Source organism: Aedes albopictus, chromosome 2, assembly GCF_035046485.1.
Source record: "Aedes albopictus strain Foshan chromosome 2, AalbF5, whole genome shotgun sequence".
In the NCBI taxonomy this organism is placed as follows: Eukaryota; Metazoa; Arthropoda; class Insecta; order Diptera; family Culicidae; genus Aedes; species Aedes albopictus.
Window position 1 is genome coordinate 277887142 of NC_085137.1, and position 21858 is coordinate 277908999.

Below are 21858 nucleotides of genomic sequence, written 5' to 3' on the forward strand. Positions count from 1 at the left end.
ATTTTTCAAAAGTCTTCCATGATTAACAGATAAATGTATGTAGATTTTTTAGCATACAAAGAATTTTAATTGCAATACTTTACAACTATGAGGTATGGTTGGTCAAAGTATAGGATTTTAAAGCGTTGTAACGTCACGGAAAATCAACCTTTATGAAATTTAATCAAATTCGCAACAAGTCTCAAATATGAAATTTTCTATGGTCTTTGTACTCCAGAATACCTTTCAAATGAGACTAAAACAAAGGAAATCGGTTCACTAACGCTTGAGTTTCACCTGGTCGAAGTTTGCGTTGTAACGTCACGAAAAAAAGTTCTGTGGAAAAGATCAAATTTCTCTGGCTTGGACGGTTTCTGCAGTGGACAAAGGTAGTTCTATATTCCAAACCAATTTCTTTCTCGTTGTGTATGAACCCTTTTTTTAAGGTATCATTCATAAATTGCGTACCATTAGGTCCCTTTCATAAACTACGTAGGCTCTTGAGACCCTGGGGATTTGATGTTTGGGCAACTTCTACGCTCTATACAAATTCCAAAAATTGTTTAAATTGTAATTGTACTGCGATCTTGTAAAAATTCCACTCAAATCGATCATTTATATGATTTCAGAGCCAAACAGACGAAACACTGACAAAATTACCATCTCGTATATCTCAGGGTATTGATAACTTCGAGAGTTGGTGTTTTCAGCAAATTTGTTAGGTTGGTCAAAGACTTACAGTTGATGGATAGTATGGTTTAAAGATCCACAAAAAAGCGACGCTAGTTTCCGTTTTGCAAGAGCTGGCAAATGCACATTGGTCGGGCTCCATACAAAGGGGCGGCCAAAACTCCCAAAAAACGAATTTGATATTTTTAAACTTAATTTTATCTTATAACAAAGTTAATGTATTGTAGTTTTACGATTCTTAATTCAAAGCATACCAGCAAAGTGGCCTATGTCACAAAATTAAAAAATGAATCACTCGAAAAAAGTAAAATAATAATATTTTAAGAATGTAATATATGTTTTATGTTATCCAGCATATAAAAGCTTGTTGTTGAACAGTTTGAATGCATGTATAGTGCAAAATTTATGTATCACAAAACATTTCAAATTTTCATATACTGTACCTTAGGAATTTTGGTAATTTTTAAATTAAAAACCCGATTTAATCCACCTATGGTGAACAGAACCCTTCTTACACTTATTGAAATTATTGCTGTATTATTTGTATTTAACATATTTATTTCGTGCTATTGACCAAAAGATCTAGAAAATATTATGGATTTGGCATCTAGAGGATTGGTTTCCAAAATACCATCATGAACCATGGGCTAAACCACCAGAAATGCCAGACACCTCCTAGACTCTTGTATGGAATGTTTAAAAAATAGCTTACATATTCTGGAATATTGTATCTTTTGTTAACTGCCAAAAGATCTTGAATCGATTAAATTAGCTCCGAAGTACTTGGTATTCATGGTTATGGTGTAGAAAGGACAAAAATGATATATCTACTAAGTTAATCAGTTTTGGCATTAGCTAATTATTTTGGCTGTCCGGTTCTTGCATTTTTTCCACAATATATAAATTCAAAGCTTTCATTTAACATATTATTAGTTTTCATAGAATTCCTGTTTATTTGTTATTTGTTATATATAGATTTGTTGAAAACAATAACCTGCTATAGTATACACTATATATGAGGTCAGCATTATTTATTGAAAAGTAATTTCCCATATAATGGTCAAAAACTCATGCAAGATAACAAGTGAATATAATAATAAAATTAAAAAAGAATTTATTGAAATACTCTTCGTAAGATATCTCAGTAATCAAATGTCGAATCGAAATAAAATTTGAGGGTCTTTTACAAGGATATTGCAGCTTTCATTTAGTGCTAAGAGAACCCAAATTGGTTGTCAGACGGCTGAGATATTTATTATGGTACCTTTGGTCAAAAATCTCTCAAAAAGTTAACATGTATTACTCCCAAGTACTCTTTGAAACATATCTCGGTAACCAAATGTGCAATGCTAATGAAATTGTATAGGATTCTACTAGAATGTTGTAGCTTTCATTTGGTGCCAGGAGAACCGAAATCGGTTGATAGATGGCTGAGATATTTATTATGATACAGGTGGTCAAAAATCTAAATAGTTTAGTTGTATAAATCCTAAGTACTCTTCGAAAGATATCTCTGTAACCAAATGTCCAATCGAAACAAAATTTATGCGCGATCTACTAGGATGCAGTAGCTTTCATTTGGTGCCAAGAGAACCCAAATCGGTTGACAAACAGCAGGGATATTTATTATGATACACTTGGTCAAAAATCTTAAAAAGTTTAGATGAATGACTCATAAGTACTCTTCGAGAGATGTCTCGCTAACCAAACGTCCAATCGAAAAAAAATTCAATAGCGTTCTACTAGGATGTAGTAGCTTTCATTTGCTTCCAAGAGAACTCAAATCGGTTCACAGACGGCTGAGAAACGTGCGTGACTTTTTTTTGTAACGCACATACACACACACACACATACACACACACACACACACACACACACACACACACACACACACACACACACACACACACACACACACACACACACACACACACACACACACACACACACACACATACAGACATTTGCTCAGTTCGTCGAGCTGAGTTCAATGGTATATGCGACTCAACCCTCCGGGCCTCGGATCGAAAGTCGGTTTTTCGAGCGATATTTATACCCTTCTTATGGGTGTAAGAAGGGTAAAAATCTGTTGACAAACGGCTGAGAAATGTATTATGATACATTTTATCAAAAATCTCTCAAAAGCGTAAATTTCATTACTCCTTAGTACTCGTGGAAAGATATCTCGGAAACAAAATGTCCAAACGGCATGAAATTTAATAGCATACTACTTGGATGCTGTAGCTTTCATTTGATGCTGAGAGAACTCAAATCGATTGACACACGGCTGATTCATTTATTATGAAGCATTTTGTCAAAGACCTCTTAAAAAGTTAAGTTGTATTACTCCAAAGTACTCCCCGAAAGATATCTCGGTTACAAAATGTCCAATCGGAATGAAATTCAAAAGCGTTCTTCTAGGGTGCAATAGCTTTCGTTTCGGGCCTTAAGAACCCGAATCGGTTGATAGACGGCTGAGAAATTTATGGTGATACACTTTGTCAAAAATATCTAAAATAATTAAGTTGTACTACTCCCTAGCACTCTTTGAAAGATATCTCGGTAACCGAACGTCCAATCAAAATAAAATTCAATAGCGTTCTACTAGGATGTAGTAGCTTTCATTTGCTTCCAAGAGAACTCAAATCGGTCAACAGACGGCTGAGAACCGTGAGTGACATTTTTTTGTAACATACATACACACACACACACACATACACACACACATACACACACACGCACATACAGACATTTGCTCAATTCGTCGAGCTGAGTTGATTGGTATATGTGACTCGGCCCTGCGGGCCTCGGATCGAAAGTCGGTTTTCCAAGCGGTATTTATACCCTTCTTATGGGTGTAAGAAGGGTAAAAAACGATTCGTGTCGTCACGTGTCGCCGCAATTTCGAATAGTACATCTTGAACATCATGCCTAGGGCTGCATAAAAACGTTTAAATATTTTGCAGAAATTTGCCGGTTTTCAAATTAGAGCTGTTTAAAAAATTCATGTTTTATCATATATTTTACGTTATTTTTCCATTTTTGACTGAAATAAAATTTATCTTCCCACATTTTTTACACGTTTTGAACAAATTTGATTGAATTTGATCGAAAGTTTAATTCAATTCATATTGATTTTCTAACAAAAAACTAAAAAAATGTGGGGTTTACTGACTTATACAGTTTTTTTTAATTATTGAAGTTACGTAATTTTTGAATACCCCTTTTGAAACACTAAAAATACTATATAACATATCTAGACAACCTATAACTTTTATTAAACACAGAAAAGAGTTTTGGCCGAACTTTATCTTTTCCGACCGTTGTGAAATGATTAGAATTTCTCAAAAACTATTCTACAAGCTGGAACTTTTTTCACTTTGAACATACAGTATTCAAATCAAATGGTAATTAAAGACCAACAAGTTTCTCATAAATGTTCAAAAATTGGTTTGATTTGTTTCACATGGTCCCAAGATACAAGAGTTAATAAAACGACAGTCGAAAAAATGTATTCTGCTTGAAGCACTTCATCTTCGTGTAGAGCTAACCAATTCAGTCCAAATTTGTAGCAATTACAGATAACAAGATGAGAAACTATCAGTCAAAATTTGAAAATTCTTGGTATTTTTTTTTTAAGTTACGGCTTGTTGAATGTTTTCAAGATAATTATAAAATTGGTACGCTTTTTTAAATTTGCATCCTTCGCCACGGTGCGGCAGAAATTTAAACCAAACAGCTATTGATCTACCAAACAACTATACCGTAGCAACAATATTTCTTATTATTCAGGATGCTGAGATAAACGAAACTAAAAATGTGTATACCCTCTACAGCCTGCTAGTGGAAGGATTTGAAATCATACGGCGCATCAATTGAAAGTTTTTGACCAGCCAAATAACTTTGTCGAGGACACCAACTGTCTACACACCTAGAAAAAATCATGTAATTTTAAGTGTCCTGAACCTGACATATACGAGCATCTTCAAAAACACAAATTTAGAGGTTATAACATGTAAATTTACGTCTTTCAAGACACCCCAAAATAAATACTTTTTCTTAGCCGTCTAGCAATCGCTAGAACCGATTTGACAGATGAAACATAGAAAAGTAAAATACTGTCATGCATGGATTCGAACACCTGACCTGCTGATCGTGGGCCACATCTCTCACCTCTCGGCTATTTCACCGAGTTAGAAGGTGGCTGATGAACGTGATATTGATTCTACGTTTCTGGTGAAACGGATTTGTTGACATCTAACGCAACCAACCTGCACTTACATGATGCGAGTAAAATTGAGTCCAGTTTGTGATTCAGTCTTGAAAACGTTTACGTTTATTGGTGATTCCGTTTCGTGTAAATTTCAGAATTTCTAAGTGTGTAAATAATAAGCACCTCGAAATATAGGGGAGACAGAGGAGACTTGATCCTTGGGGAGACTCGTTGCCCCCACGTTTTCTTGAAATCAAAAACAGTTTTCTTCTAACATTATTTTTTTCCAAAACTACGTCCGGACAAAAGATTATGTTTTAGCTACAAGTGATTTAAATTGTGCATTCCATTAATTTTTAACGAATGACAGTTTGTTTTCAGTCCTTCAGAAATCTTTTAAAAGATTCCAAAAAGTCTCAATAACTTTGTGAAAAATGAACCAAATCGTGTTCCACAGTACATAGTTGAAATAAAGTACTATCAAACGTATTTATTCAACTAAGATTTTTATAAACATGTTTTAGGTAATTTAGCTTAGTATATACAATATTGATATGGGGAGACTTGATCTTTCGAGGATTACACACACATTATATGTATGAAAAATAAAATTCTATTTGGAACCCTCGACTTGGAATTCGGGTACATTCAATGATAAAATGTGTCAGATAATTATTATTTTAATGCACATCATGAAAAGGGGGATCAAGTCTCCCCATTTAGAAAATACGGCACATTCTTGAAAATTTTAGGAAATTGTTCAATTTGAAATACACTATTTTCATAGAAAATACAAGAAAACTTGAAAGAAAATAAATAGGAAGCCTCTGCAGTTATTTTCCCTTAAAATTAACCATGTGCTTAAAAGTGGATCAAGTGTTACCCATTTTTGTAAAATGCATTATTAGACATGCCTCAAAATAAACCCAGTTTTGAAAACTTCTACAATAAATTTAAGCCTTTCTGTTGTGTATAAACTTGCAATAGATGTTCACCTGTCATTCTGTACGATAATCGGATCTAGTTTTTTGTTTTAATTAAAGTTACAGGTAAATCAAGAAAAAGGGATCAAGTCTCCCCTATGGAATGGAAATTATGTCAGTGTTACGTCTGTCTTTGATATCACAAGAATCACTGACTCATATATCTCACGATCCTGATTACTTATAGAGTTATTTAACTTTCTAAGTATCTTCAGTTAAAAAGTCGTTTGGTTTAAGTTTCTACTTGCCTAGTGGTAGTTGAAATTTTGAAAAATCAAAAATTTACAAATTTTGACTTTTTGAGAAATTATTTGCAAACTGTTACAAACTTTTAATTGGCATCGCTCAGTGGCGAAATCTTACGTCAAATGGTAAATTAGCTGTAAGTCTTTGATTTATCAAACAACTTTTCCTGAGATACCAACTTTCTAAGTAATTAAGATTTTTTATCACTGTTAGGTCTATTTATCTCTGAGATCACAGTAGTTGGTCTTAGGGTCCTAAGTGGTATGCAGATCCTCTGGTATGATTTTGATTCAATAATTTCTCGGAAACAAATTAAAGCATTTTCACTTGAATAGATGACATTGCATAGATTATTGAAGAAATGTTTAGCTCGACTGCGTTATATGCTGAAAAATCTAAATATCTGGCGGTGTGAAGTAATGGAGCTCAGCGCGCTAGTCTTTGGAATAAAACTAGATGAATATGGGTGGTATCAAACCGAAGATGGGTGCCGGTGTCATTAACCTTCTTTAAGGAATATTCATACTACTGATAGCAATAACTTGGCCCTCCGAGCCATTTATCACAAAACGGATTTTCAATGGAATAAAGTTCTCCTTGAAGCAGTGAAGATAATGCAATAATATAATCACAAATTCGGGCAAATTTGGCTGATTATTCTGATTCTAACATGATGTGCATTTTCGTGACGTTACAACGCGAGCAGAACCCTGTTTGAAACAGAACGGGCGTTGTAACGTCACGAAATGTAAAAGTCGATTATCCAAAAACAAATCCGAAATTTATATGTTTTATTTCATTGAATTGATGAACTAACCAATAAATTTCAATGGTAGAAAAAAAAATAGAATATCATAAAAATCCGAGCAGATTTTTGAAGATGTTGGTAGCGCGGTAGAGAGGGTGGGATTCTAGCGCGTTGTAACGTCACGCTACAAATACGCATTTTAAACACGTTTTTCTAATGCAAACTAAATGTTCAATAGGTCAAATATATCAGAAATTTTACAAGGAATCCGAATATAAAAAAATATTTTAAGGTTTACAATCGTTTTCATAAGTTATAGTGGAAAATCTGACTACGAATGCGTCAAAACGTTGTAACGTCACGGTAGAATGTGTCACTAACCCTTTCATCGGATGAACTTTTGCGTTCTGTTTGTTCGTTGACAAAGAATTTGAGCTTTGGTTTGAGGATTTGCGCATTTCTAACACGAGGTGGTGGCAAGCAAATCTCTCGTGATATTAGCTGTTGGTTGTAAGGCCACAATTAGAAGGCTGCGATATGGCACCTGCTTCCAAGTCACTTCGCAGGCAGGAGCAGTTCTGCTTAGATTCTATGCAGAATATGCTGAAATTTGTGCAGTTGTATAACGAGGAAAGGGACAAGTACCTAATTGAGGGTTGGCGAAACCGCTTAAATGAAACTTTCGGTCAATTCCAGACCATTCGTTTGAAACTGGAGTTGATAGAAGAAGAGGAAGACGAAGAACACCATGATGATGAAAATCGGAACTACGTGAAAGTGATTGGGTTTTTGGCAGAAGCTGAGCGTAGAGCACACCCTCCACCCCCACCGGTCATGCAAGCCGTCGCTTCTGGATCGGCGAACATGAATCCTAACCCATTCCAATCGAGAATCAAGCTGCCTGAGGTCAAACTTCCTTCGTTTGATGGTACCATTACCGATTTGTTACCATTCCGAGACTCATTCAAGAGTATTATCGATTCGAACCCGAATTTGTCCGAAGTGGACAAACTGTCCTACCTTGTAGGCTCCCTAACGAAGGAAGCGAAGCGAATAGTTGAAGCAATCGAAATACCCGCTGCGAATTATTCGGTTGCTTGGGACTTGCTCCAAAAACGTTTCGACAATAAGAAGCTCGTTGTTAAAACGTATCTTGATGCGCTCTTTTCAATCGAACCAGTCAAACGAGAATGCTATGATTCCCTCGTGCGACTGATCGATGACTTTGAACGGAACTTAAAGATGGTTCAGAAGATGGAAGTAGACACTGAGGGCTGGAGTGTTCTATTAGCGCACATGGTCTGTAATCGGTTAGACTCGTCCACCCTGCGTCAATGGGAGAACCACCATAAGTCAACGGATGTTCCCGCATACAAAGATCTTCTCCAATTCCTCAGGAATCACGCTATGGTTGTAATGGGTTGCTCTTCGCAGAATTGTAGGATTTTGTACGACGAAAGTCAGTCTAATCCAAGAACAGCCATTTTAGTAAGTAGGAGAACAAAATTTGTCCCAATTACTGAGTTTATTACTAGAGACATTGTTGCGATTAAAATGGAGGTCCCAACAATCCAGGGAAAAACTGAGGTATGCATTGCTTCTGCATATTTTCCGGGAGACGTTGATGATGTGCCTCCATCTTTGGTCGTAAGTTTTGTTAATTATTGCAAAAAAAATAAACGCCCAATTTGTAATAGGGTGCGATGCAAATGCCCACCATACCATATGGAGCAGTACAGATATTAATAAAAGAGGTGAGGATCTCCTGAATTACATTTCGTCTAATAACATAGACATTTGCAATAAAGGGAATTCTCCAACTTTTGTTAATGCTATTCGACAGGAAGTTTTAGATCTTACGCTTTGTAGCTATCTGCTATCAGATAAGATCGCGAACTGGCATGTTTCTGATGAGGAATCATTGTCAGATCACAACCATATCAGGTTCGATTATAAAGCCGGATCAAATTTAATTGAAAGCTATAGAAACCCAAAGAAAACTAATTGGGACCTCTACAGCTTTTATTTAATGAATGGAAATTCATATAAGGGTGAGCAGATCTTGTCTGTTTCACAGTTGGAAAATGCCTCTGATGAGATTATTGATAAAATGATTTCATCATATCATGCTAGTTGCCCAATCCGACAGAGGTCATCCAACAGGGATGTCCCTTGGTGGAATGATAAGCTGGCAGATCTGAGGAAGAAATCAAGACGGTTGTTCAATAGAGCAAAAGTTACATCTGATTGGGTTCAGTATAAACAAGCCCTTACAGAATACAACAGAGAATTGAGACTAGCCAAACGCAAGGACTGGAGACGGGTATGTGAAGACATCAATAACGCTCCTACGGCTGCAAGGCTTCATAAAGTCCTTTCGAAAGACCATTCAAATGGTCTTGGAAGTCTTAAAAAGGAAGATGGCAGTTTTACTGTTGATTCTTCTGAAACATTGGAAGTAATGATGAGAACTCACTTCCCAGGATCGATTCCTTATTCGGATGAAGAACAGGACTCGGATAAGGCAAGACATGCGTGGTCGACCAATGCCAATCAAAAAGCTTGTGAAATCTTCACACCGTCGAGGGTCGAATGGGCATTGAGTTCTTTTCAACCTTTCAAATCTGCCGGGAAAGATGGAATTTTCCCAGCTTTACTTCAACATGGAAAAGAGGCGATTTGTCCGCTCTTAACCGAAATATTCAGAGCCAGTATTACTTTAGCTTACATACCTAAGGCATGGCGGAAGGTTCGTGTTGTTTTTATCCCAAAAGCTGGCAAGCGGGACAAAACAACTCCAAAAGCCTTCAGACCCATAAGCCTTTCTTGTGTTCTGTTAAAGACCATGGAGAAAATAGTGGATGACTTTGTCAAGTCTACCAGCTTAGTAGAAATGCCTCTAAGCAAGTTTCAATTTGCTTATCAAACAGGCAAATCTACTATAACAGCGCTACAGTCGCTAGTCGGCAAAATTGAGAAATCGTTTCAAGCCAAGGAAATAGCCGTGGTTGCTTTTCTCGACATTGAAGGAGCATTCGATAACGCATCCTTCAGCTCAATGCGTTCTGCAATGGAAGCAAGGGGCTTGGGTAAATGCATTATTGAATGGATAATATCGATGCTTAGAGATCGAGAGATATCTTCCGTTCTTGGAGGTGCGCAACTATCAGTAAGATCTGTGAAGGGCTGTCCTCAAGGAGGAGTACTATCGCCCTTATTGTGGTCTTTGGTAGTGGACGAACTCCTTAAAAAACTCATCAATCAAGGCTTTGAGGTTATTGGATACGCAGATGATATAGCTATTCTGATACGTGGAAAATATGACGACACGATATCTAGCCGGCTACAATCTGCGTTGAATGTTACCATCAAATGGTGCCGAGAGGAGGGATTAAACGTAAACCCTTCAAAAACTGTAATTGTACCTTTTACTAGAAGGTTAAAAATAAATCTTACTGAACCTTCTTTAGATGGAGTTCAAATTCAGTTCTCAGAAGAAGTTAAACATCTTGGGGTAACTTTGGACAAAAGACTGAATTGGAATTCTCATTTAAACAATGTCTTAACCAAGGGTACCAATGCCCTTTGGGTTTGCAGCAAAGCCTTAGGAAAAACCTGGGGTCTTAGACCTAACATGATTCACTGGATCTATGCTGCAATAGTCCGGCCTAAGATTACTTATGCTTCACTTGTTTGGTGGCCCAAAACAAATGAGGTAACCTGTCAAAAGAAGCTAAGTAAGTTACAAAGACTTGCATGTATATCTATGACAGGAGCAATGAAAAGCACTCCATCAGTTGCTTTGGATGCCCTTCTTAATTTACTGCCATTGCATCAATTTGTTAAACTACAAGCGGCAAAAAGTGCCCTGCAGTTTATACGTTACAATAAAGTCCTAGACGGGGATCTTGCTGGACATTTGAGGATCATCAAAGACTTCAAATTAAACATGGACATAAAAACAGTAGAAGATTGGATGATAACAAAGACCAACTATTATGTTCCCTTCAAAGTGGTGAAACCATGTCGCTATGTTTGGGATGCTGGTGGTCCAAGTTTACGTCCAGGTTCTATTGTATTTTATACTGATGGGTCCAAGATGGGAGAAAATACTGGAGCTGGTGTTTTTGGCCCCGGTATCAGTAAGGCTATACCAATGGGATGCAGTCCCACTGTATTTCAAGCGGAAGTTCAAGCCATTCTAGAGTGTGCCAACATTTGTCTGAAAAGAAATTATAGGTTTGCCAAGATCTGTATTTTTTCGGACAGTCAGGCGGCTCTAAATGCGCTAAAAGCTTTCACGTGTCAATCAAAGCTAGTGTGGGAATGCATTATTTCTCTGAAGCAATTGGCCAGTAGGAACGAGGTAACTTTATACTGGGTGCCCGGTCATTGTGGAATTCTGGGAAATGAAAACGCCGACAATTTAGCTAGACAGGGTGCGGCATCAAGCTTTGTAGGCCCTGAACCTTTCTGTGGAGTTCCTGAGTGTGCTCTTCGGATGAAACTAAAAACTTGGGAAATGTCCACGGTAGAATCTAATTGGAATGCCACGGATACATCCAAGCAAGCAAAAAGGTTCATAAAACCCAGTGCAGAAAAAGCCAGGTCCATACTGAATCTAAACAAAAGAGATCTCAAGGTAATTACTGGTCTGATGACTGGCCACTGCCCGAGTAAATATCATCTAAGTAAGATTGGAAAAATCCAATCCTCCGAGTGTCGTTTCTGTCAAACGGAAAACGAAACTGCCGAGCATTTACTCTGCAACTGCGGAGTGCTGTACCATCACAGATTAGCGATATTTGGTAAAGGGTTTCTAGAGCCCTTGGAAATTTGGAGAATTAATCCCAACAGGGTAATAAACTTTATAAAACGAGTTGTGCCTTGTTGGGATCAGGTGTTACATCAACCATTGTCCATCACAGCTCAATTGTGACAGGATACTTGACTAGCACCAAATTAAATATGGGTCATACCACAATATTCCTAAATAATGGACGCAGTGGTTAAAAGGCTCTACAGATGAGGGAAAAAAACGCTATGGTTCTCCAATCAATCGCACCGATCAAACCTCGTTCCTCCGATCCTCCTCCAGCGGCTCCTCGCATGCAGAAACCAAAGATCAGTCAAGTACATTCCGTCGTTAGCTCTCCGTCCAAACCGTGCCCGTTCTCCAAGCAGGCTGCACACTCGGTCTTCAAGTGCGACGTTTTTCGCAACTCATCGGTTGCAGACAGGTACGAGCTAGTAAAGAAGAAGGCACTTTGCATCAATTGCCTTTCACCTGATCATCAAATCAAAAACTGTTCCTCCAGTGCGTGTCGTGTTTGTGGGCAGAAGCACCACACAATGTTACACCAACAAGCAAGCAATCGCTATCCAAACCAATCACAAGCTCCGAAACAAACCCAAAGTCCACCCAATCCCGAACAAACGCAAACTCAACCTCAGAACGCTAGAAATCCACCAACTGCTTCGAATCAGCCTCCTCCGCCACCCACCCCGGTCGCTTCAGTTCCCGTTGCTCCTCCGTCACTCAGTCACTGCTCCACTTCCTTGGTTGCCAACGTCCGCAAGATTCCGTCAACGGTCCTGCTGCAGACAGCTTTAGTGAAGGTCGTCGATTCTAGCGGATACCTACTGTGGGCCAGAGCTCTACTAGATCCTGCCTCGCAGCTGAATGTCATCTCTGAACGATTGATCCAGCGGTTGCAAGCACGGAAGATCAAGGATCATCATGTAATCGGTGGAATCGGAGGCTCCACGACTGTAGCAAACCATTCTGTTCTGCTAAGCGTTCTGTCCCACTGCACTGACTTCAATGCAGATTTGAAGTTCTACATTCTCGGTGAGATAACACGCGATCTTCCGTCGAACTCCGTGGATGTCTCCAACTGGGAATGGCCGTCCGATATCGTACTTGCTGATCCGAAGTTCCATGAGCCAGCCTCCGTGGACATGATCATCGGAATGGAGGTGTATTACGATCTACTTCTGGAAGGCTTTGTGAAGCTCGGCCCAGGCAAGCCGGTCCTCCAGAAAACCACCCTGGGCTGGGTCGTCTCCGGAAGAGTGGGCTTGAGCCAACCTCCAAATCGTGCAGTTGCTGCACATGTCTGCAGCACACTGTCCCTGGAAGATTCGCTAGCAAGGTTCTGGGAAATTGAGTCATGCCAGTCATCAAGCACGATGTCCATCGAGGAATCGACCTGTGAAGCTTACTTCTCGGCAACTACCACCAGAGACGGGGATGGTAGATTTGTTGTGGCATTGCCAAAGAAGCCGGAAGTCTTGAATCGTCTAGGACAGTCCTACGAGATAGCCAAACGTCGGCTCCTTTCGCTGAGCCGCCGTCTCGAAGCAAATCCCGCGCTGCAGGCCTCATACTCGGCATTCATCGACGAATATCTTCAACTGGGGCATATGGAGGAAGTGTTTCCGGATACGCCGAGTGCGTCTGTCTCTTATTTTCTTCCACATCACTGCGTTGTCCGCCCGGATAGCCTAACGACCAAACTTCGCGTCGTTTTCGATGCGTCGTGCGCCACCGACACAGGAGTCTCCTTGAACGACGCCTTGATGGTCGGTCCGGTGGTGCAGGAAGACCTCGTCTGCATTACCATGCGTTTTCAATTGCCAAGGTTTGCCATTACTTCCGACATCGAGAAGATGTACCGCCAGATCCTGGTGATACCAAGCGATCGCCCTCTCCAACAAATTCTGTGGCAAGACAAACCCGGAGAACCGATCCGGGTCTTCCAGCTCAAGACGGTGACGTATGGAACATCCTCGGCGCCATACCTCGCCACGAAATGTCTTCAGGAATTATCCAGACACGGTCAGTCGTCGCATCCAGCCGCGGCGGTAGTTCTCGCCAACGACTTCTATATGGATGATATGATTAGCGGAGTCAACAATGCTGACGAAGGGAAGGTCCTGTGCAATCAGCTTCTGGAGTTGCTGCAATCAGCCGGCCTCAGCCTTCGCAAATGGTCGTCGAATTCCTCCGAAATTCTGGAGAACATTCCTGTCGAGCTCCGTGATGGACGTGCCGTACTCGATCTTGATTCTACTCCGTCCGTCAAAACCCTAGGCCTCAAGTGGACGCCAGCTACCGACAACCTCGGTTTCCATGTTCCGAAGTGGAATGAAGAGAGTGTTATCACAAAACGTATTGCGCTCTCCGATTCTGCTCGACTCTACGATCCTCTAGGACTCGTAGGTCCAGTCATCGTACTCGCTAAGAGCTTCATGCAGGAGCTCTGGGAGAACAAGAAGGCCTGGGACGAACCGCTGGAAGAAGATCTCCAACAACGTTGGCTGCAGTTCAGGAGCGAGCTTGCTGCAGTCGAATCCATCGCCGTTCCACGATGGGTCATTCCAATTTCCAACCCCGTCATTCTCGAAGCACACGGCTTTAGCGATGCCTCAGAACGTGCGTACGGAGCTTGCGTATATCTCCGAGCAGTTTCCGCCAATGGAGAGATCTCTGTACACCTCCTCACCTCGAAATCGAAGGTCGCTCCGTTGGGAAATAGTAAGCAAAAGAAGATCAGCCTTCCCCGCCTCGAACTCTCCGGTGCGCTGTTGTTCAGCCACCTTTTCCAGAAGGTCCAGCAAAGCCTGAAGATGGATTTCAAATGCTTCTACTGGGTCGATTCAACAATCGTGCTGCACTGGCTGGCCGGAACTCCGTCCCGCTGGAAAACGTTTGTAGCCAACAGAGTCTCCGAGATCCAGCATCTAACCAGAGCTGGAGTTTGGGGGCACGTGGCTGGGATGGAAAACCCCGCCGACATAATCTCCCGAGGAATGCTGCCCGCTCAACTCAAGGAAACCGACCTCTGGTGGCACGGTCCCGCCTGGCTCCAACAAATGCCCAGGTTCTGGCCGTCACACATTCGTACGTCCGACGATGATTTCGTCGCTGGAGATCTAGAAGAACGATCGATCGCCCTTCCAGTGCACAGTCAGCCTTGCAATACAATCTTCTCTCTACGGTCGTCGTTCCCGGCACTAGTTCGCCAAGTGGCACTCCTTCGAAGATTCATCCACAATAGCACGCCTGCCAACCGGCAGCGTCGAGTCACCGGATTCATCCAAGCGCCAGAACTCCTTGAAGCAACCAACACTCTCGTTCGTCTGGCACAAGCCGAGTCGTTCCACGAAGATCTCCGAGCCCTCAGCGCTGGCGGTCAAGTCAAGCCAACCTCGAAATTGAAAAACCTCTGTCCTGTCGTCACCAATGGCGTCCTGCGCATCGGTGGCCGGCTTCGAAACGCGCCTGTGTCCGAAGATCGCAAGCACCCGATAATTCTCGGCACTCATCATCCGCTAACAGAGCTGATCATGGTTTCCTACCATCAGCGGTTGTTGCACGCCAGACCCCAGCTGCTGATCGCAAGTGTGCGAGAAAGGTTCTGGCCCCTACGAGCACGCAACCTGGCGCGGAAAGTTGTACACAGCTGCTTGAAGTGCTTTCGTTGTAAACCAACTGTATCCGAGCAGATTATGGGAGACCTTCCGGCCGAGCGCGTGACTCCAACGTTCCCGTTCTTGACCACCGGTGTCGATTTGTGTGGTCCTCTCTTCTATCGCTATCCGCTGAGGAAGTCAGCTCCGGTTAAATGCTACGTTGCAATTTTTGTGTGCCTGGCAACGAAAGCGATCCACGTCGAACTTGTCGCAGATCTTTCTACTGCTGCATTTATCGCTGCCTTGAAGCGCTTTGTAGCTCGCCGTGGCAGGCCAGCCGTTATTGAATGCGACAACGCCAAGAATTTTCTTCGAACCTCACGAACACTTGCGGATCTCAAAGAACAATTCTGCTCACAACAACACAAGCACGCTGTCACCACTTACTGTGGTGAAGAGGGGATATTTTTCAAATTTATCCCTCCACGTTCTCCCAATTTCGGCGGCCTCTGGGAGGCCGCGGTTAAGTCCTTTAAGAAGCACTTCAAGGCCACAATCGGAACGACAGTGCTCTTGAAACGGTTTTGGCCCAAATCGAAAGCTGCTTAAACTCCCGTCCGCTTACCCAGCTGACGTCCTGAAGGAAGAAAATCTCCCGCCACTCAGGTGGCTCTACGGCCGCGTGACCCAGATCTTCCGCGGCGACGATGGGAACGTTCGGGTGGTCTCTGTCCGAACCAAGGATGGCGAATACCGACGTGCAATCTCCAAGGTTTGCGTCCTTCCGGTACAACCACCAGCAATCGCTGGTGACAACGAACTTCTTTCCGAGATGTAACAGCATGCCCGCTCTTGTTTTGTCCAACCACTAACCCTTAGTACAAAACTAATGCTTCCCTTTCGTTCCCGAACAACTACGACATCGACGATATCCGAGACTGGCCCCTGGCGCTCTGGTGATCTGACGACAACTGGCCTCCAACACTGGCCTCGAACCTCGCCAAACCGACAACCGTGTGAACACTCCCTTCGAACGCTTCAAGCAAACGGATTTTCTTCAGGCTCCACATACTTAGTTCCGAAGGTGAGTTGTTCCGGTTTTACACCGTCAATCTATTGTATACTACATCACTCCTGTTCCCGAGGTGCGCCAAAACGCCAATCGTCACGCCCGAGGTCGATATCATCGTCAAACCGTCAAGAGCCTGCGCCAGTGTGATGCCATTCCGTGTTCAGCCAACCGAAGCTAGTAATCGGCAATTCGCCGACCGAGAAGAATTGACATTCCGCCAAGTGTGAAGGATCGGCCACCCGCTGACCATGAAGAGCCGGCAGTCTGCCAAGCCCGAAGAGGTCGATGTCCCCCCATGTCAACAACTCGAAGCTGTCAACAACCCGAAGAGGTCAACCACCCCGGCGATGCACCCAGGATGCACGCGTCGGAGCCGAACAATGATCAACAAACCGAAGAAGCACGTGTTATGAAGTTGTGTTTATATTGCATAGTTACTACCGGCCCACCAAGTAGTCTGTAGAATAGGGTTCGTTTGAAAAGTAAACTTTTCAACGGTGGCCGGCTATGGTGAAAATTGAATTAGAATCCAAATGAATTGTACCACCCTAACGTAGTACTAGATTAGATATAGGTAGTGATCTCTCTCGATCATATGCAATATCAGAAATTGTCCTTATTTTCGTACCGAACGCTCGCGATAACGAACGCAGGTAGAATTTCAGATCGTGTTTCATAGATCATGAGCATCTCATATAAGACTATAGAAGAGCCAGACCAGTTAATTGCAAATAAACTACCATATCAAACGCATGAACCTCTATATCGTTGTGATATTGAAGAGAGCAATAAATCCATTCGTAATTCTTACACCAAGACCGGACCAAATTAGTTCTTTTTTCGTTACAACTTGCTTGACCAAATCTCACCCCCCTTCTTAATATTTAGACATAGGGTCGAAAATATTGAATTTTTAAATAAAAAAAAGCAATGACAGCCCGCCTTTTTCGTTGCATCTACTAGGCAACACCTACAGCTAACCACTTATAAGAAAATTTATGGTTAGGTACTTGTGTGAAACATTACGGGGGAGAATTTTTTTCAGAGTGATTTTCTAGTAGTTTCATCATATAAGTTTAGCCACAAATTTAACAAAAAACCATTATTCTTCATCATGACGTGTAAAAACATTTCCTCTTTGAAATAATATAAAATTTTCAATACAAATTAGCGATAGTTGATGAACTATTTCAAATTTTATGTTTCTCCGTTTTGACCCAATCTCACCCCCAGACCCATTGTCACCCCCATCGACGGTAGTGAATTACTAAACGTAAGTTTATTAGATTGCTGAAACAATAGAAAACTGACCACTTATTTTCGTTTAGGAATTTATAACTTTCATTCTCTCAATAAAGTTTATGATTCGGATAATTCGGGCGACTTCTGCGGCTAGTTTTCCAACATTTTATAAATTCGTTTAAGGCTTTTTACGGCATCATCACCATCGGCAGCCATGTTGGATATGTGATTCTAAATTTCAAAGTGATAATTCTCAGCCACGAAAGTGAATATGCGCATGAAAAAGTATCATCCTATATGCTTACTAGCAGTGATTGTTATGATACTTTTTCAGCTGCGTTACTGCAGAATTATCAGTTTTTTATCACTTCAAAAAAGGCGAGGCAAGCAATCATTGAAAATCAAAAAGTCAATGATTCGTATGAAAGCTCAGTGATGCATCATGACACCTTAACCGAATTGAGAGATGTCGTCAAAGCATTCTACCCAGTCAACCAGTGATCGTATAAAATGTTGCATAAGATGTTAAAGGGGAGGCGATATACGTACATTTTGCATGCGTCTAAATGCACGCATATGGCCTCCACTTTATCATCATATGCAACATCTTATACAATTTCTGGTTGTCTGGGTAAGGCTGGAAACGGAGACGAGGCGGGAACAACGGGCGCGTCGAGGACGGATACGCAGCTAGTTCCACCTCCGTTGAATACGATCGTAGGTTTTGGTTATGAAATGCAGGTAAACGTAGATAAGCAGTTATCATATTGTCCTGAGACGGGTATAGTAATCTATGAAATCTATTTTTAAATTTCTTAAAGGACTTTCCCATGAATTTCTACTTGATCAATGGAATCTAATACTATGAACACTCTCGGATAAAGCGTTATTTACTTGATAATTTTTTTTTATAATCGTCTTCAGACTAGATTTTCATATCTGGATCTCTGTTATGCTTAGTTTATAGTAGATGCCCTAATCATGGCTACGCTTGTTAAGCTATATTATGATTTCTTCAATAACAACCCATATTTTTGGAAGAATTTTCCATATTTTCTGGATTTTTCTACAATGAAAAAAAAAAAATATCCTCTTAAAAGAGGGCACCCACAACACTGTGGCCCCGGGCCGCCACATTTGTAAATTCGGCCCTGGCACGGCTAAATATCACATGGATATGTGAAATTCAATAATCAGTAAAGAGGTGATATTATAATGTTTAGTTGCTTACCGTTATCATAGGCATACGCAGATATAGTGTGCAAATAGTGATATTTAGTCCAAGTTTCTCACTAATTCCTATCGTAGTCGTAAGCTGTATAGACCAAAACTAGTCAGTATGGAATGGAAGCTTTTCAATTTAGATATCGTCTCACCTTAAACTTAATTCAATTTCACTGTTTAAGCAAGCAAGGATTTCTAGGACCCATATAGGATAAGTCGATTTTAGATATAATATAAGATTGCTTCACTAATTTCTACTGGGTATTTCTCCAGGATTTCCTTCTGGGGAATTCTTCAGGAGTTCCCTCTTTAGATTCCTCCAGGTGTTCCCTCTGAATATTCCTCCAGGAGTTCTCTCTGGGGAATCCTTTAGGGGTTTCTTCTGGGAATTTCTCCAGAAATTATTTCTAAGGGTTTCTTCAGGAATTCCTTCGTACAGTAATAGACATTCGTTTAGCCGAGACCAAAAGAAGTGTCAGGGAACTCATACAAAAGATTTTATGATAATTTTTTTTTATCGTAGTGATAGTATATCTAGTAGTGTTTTATAAAAATGTGATACTGAAACAAAAACGAGGGTTAAACCCCTTCAAATGTCATTTTTTGCCTAAACATTCGTTTAGCCGAGGTAAATGAAAAATTGGTTTTCAATAGATTTTTTTTGCAATTTCGTGAGTATACTTCGAGTATATACTCCAAAGCATTTAGTTTATGACGTGTTAGCAAGATAATTGACCTTAAAAGTTTATTTATTTGTGAAATTCAGAGAAATATTAAAAAAAAAATGTCCCGATAAGGAGAAGCGACGATAAACAAATTTATCTAAGAAAAATGATTTCTGTAAATACTCAAACGTAAGCTAGATTTGCAGTTTTGAAAGCATGGCACAGAATTATTGTTAGAAATGTTCAAATTATTGCATAAAATGTTATATTGGTTTTTGGTTGTTTAAACTTTAAAATGGGATTGATAAAAGCTAAAATATATAGTTCTGCATTGAAATAAAGACGTGCCCTAATGCCTGTTGTTACCGTTTCGGGTACTTTACCCTGTGATCCAACTCCGAGCCGATGCTATTTGAGAAGAGAGTCATAGGGTTTTGTTTATTAACTGCTGGTTTAGTTTGTAAGTCACTCAATACTTGTAAGCAATATTGTATGAAAGTCTATACATCAGCAATACTCAATTAGAATAACTATAAGACCCACTCCCAATCCCAACTGTAAATTCAAATAGGAAGGAAAATTGTAACACACGTAACACCATGCACATACACATAAAGAGATGGGAGGAATGAAGGAGTGACGATTGAAAAGATTCGAGGGAGGGGCGAAGGAGGAATGAATAGTGGTTGGGAAAAGGGACCCAAGCAGCACCTGCAACATCATGCAGATTGTGGCTTTCTATGCTTTGGTCTAAATGAGTTGCACTAGAAGCACACGAAACTTCCATCTTGTCAGCTGAGTTGCATTTAAACTCCGAAATTCGTAAAGTTGTGGCTTTGTTTCATTGAAACCACAAATTACCCCGTGTTTGACCTCGATTCGTGGAGGCGGAGCTTACATATTGCTCGCAAGTGATAATACAGTCAGCTTACATTAAGAGTGTTATGTAACATGCATGAAACATCTAACTCTGGTTTGTTTGTTCAGATTAGGTTTCATATGCGTTACAGAAAACTTGAGCGTCTTTTCATTTTGACAGTTCTCTAACTTGTGACAAATAAGGTGCAATAAAGTAACAAGTAACTTCAGTAGCTTTTATGGTGTGTTGAGCATCGATTCTCTCACAGAGCTTTTGGTGTAGTATGTAAGGTGAGTAGATAATACTCCTGGTGTCCATGGTTCGAGTCTGGACAAAATCTTTTCCCAACCTTTTTATAATTCCTCCTCGTTTATGTTGCATAAGAATTCAGAATCTGCGCTTTTTGGGTTTCAAAGAAGAAGCAATTGTGTTCTGTCGTCCGTAATACGGACAGTGAATAAATTGCACTAAGGTTGCTGTTACTGGATTAGAAACAAGTCGTGTTGCTTGGGGAGGGGAGGTATGGATTAAGGTTTGCCAAGAGAAAATCGGATTGCGGAGTTCTTTTCCACTCGAAACTTCAAGTGTTCAACATCGTTCGAAAAGTTTATTCTACACCGAGAGTCGCCTTTGAGGCCCACATATAAGTTCAGTGAAGTGAACTACAGTCAGAAGTAGCTCCAGATATTGGCCATTTAGTGGAAAAGAAAAACCTAGTTAGAGCGAAAGCCAATTAAGTACCTGTTGAGTCAGGTAACCTAACCTATAGAAACCCCGTGTGGCATTCCTGTATCCTAAGACCTCCCCGAATTCCCTTTAGGACCCGTCCAGAGCGTCCGCTCCGAAACAGCTAGGAGCAAGTAGCCAGTGGAAACCGTGAATAGTGACCCACGTGGAGTGTTCATCCTAAGGCCAGGTGTACGCAAACCCTGTCTGGCCGCCCACGTGGTGAGAACATCCTGCAACAGCCGTCTCGACCAACGGCCACAAGCGAGAGTCATCCGAAAAACCGCCTACTCCATCCCCGATCTCCCCGAACAGCCCACCTCCGCCGGCCGGCCCCCTACATACTCACACCGACACAACCGTAAGTAACCGTAAGCCAATCCGCTCCGTATGCCAAGCCTCCGTACATGGCCGATGATCTGCCTTCTGCTGCATCCAGCTGCTCGGTCAGGAGGAACCGCCAGTTATTCTCTAAGGTAACAGAGCCTGGTATATGTCTGGCCGAAGCCAGCGGTACTGCACCCATTAAAAAGCCTTATCTATTGTGTCAGCCTGAGAATGTCCGTCGCCAATCCGCTCCGTATGCCAAGCCTCCGTACATCGCCGATGATCTGCCTTCTACTGCTTCCAGCTGCTCGGTCAGGAGGAACCGCCAGTTATTCTCTAAGGTAACAGAGCCTGGTATATGTCTGGCCGAAGCCAGCGGTACTGCACCCATTAAAAAGCCTTATCTTTGTGTCAGCCTGGGAATTTCCATCCCCAATACGCTCCGTATGCCAAGCCTCCGTACATC

At 41.2% G+C, this 21858-nt stretch overlaps 2 protein-coding genes across 15 annotated transcripts in view; one reads left to right on the forward strand and one right to left on the reverse strand.

The window, feature by feature from the left end:
* Positions 1-21858, reverse strand: part of LOC109398163 (F-actin-uncapping protein LRRC16A) — a 632161-nt gene that overhangs the window by 297860 nt on the left and 312443 nt on the right. The gene's annotated exons all lie outside the window — the stretch shown is intronic.
* Positions 11885-21293, forward strand: LOC134288108 (uncharacterized). The gene is made up of 2 exons (XM_062851838.1): positions 11885-18848; positions 18907-21293. Exon 1 carries the CDS (start codon positions 11885-11887, stop codon positions 15884-15886), a length of 4002 nt encoding a protein of 1333 aa, XP_062707822.1. The 3' UTR covers positions 15887-18848; positions 18907-21293.

Coding starts and splice junctions, on each gene's coding strand:
- LOC134288108 (XM_062851838.1), top strand. CDS start 11,885: ATGAGGGAAAAAAACGCTATGGTTCTCCAATCAATCGCACCGATCAAA.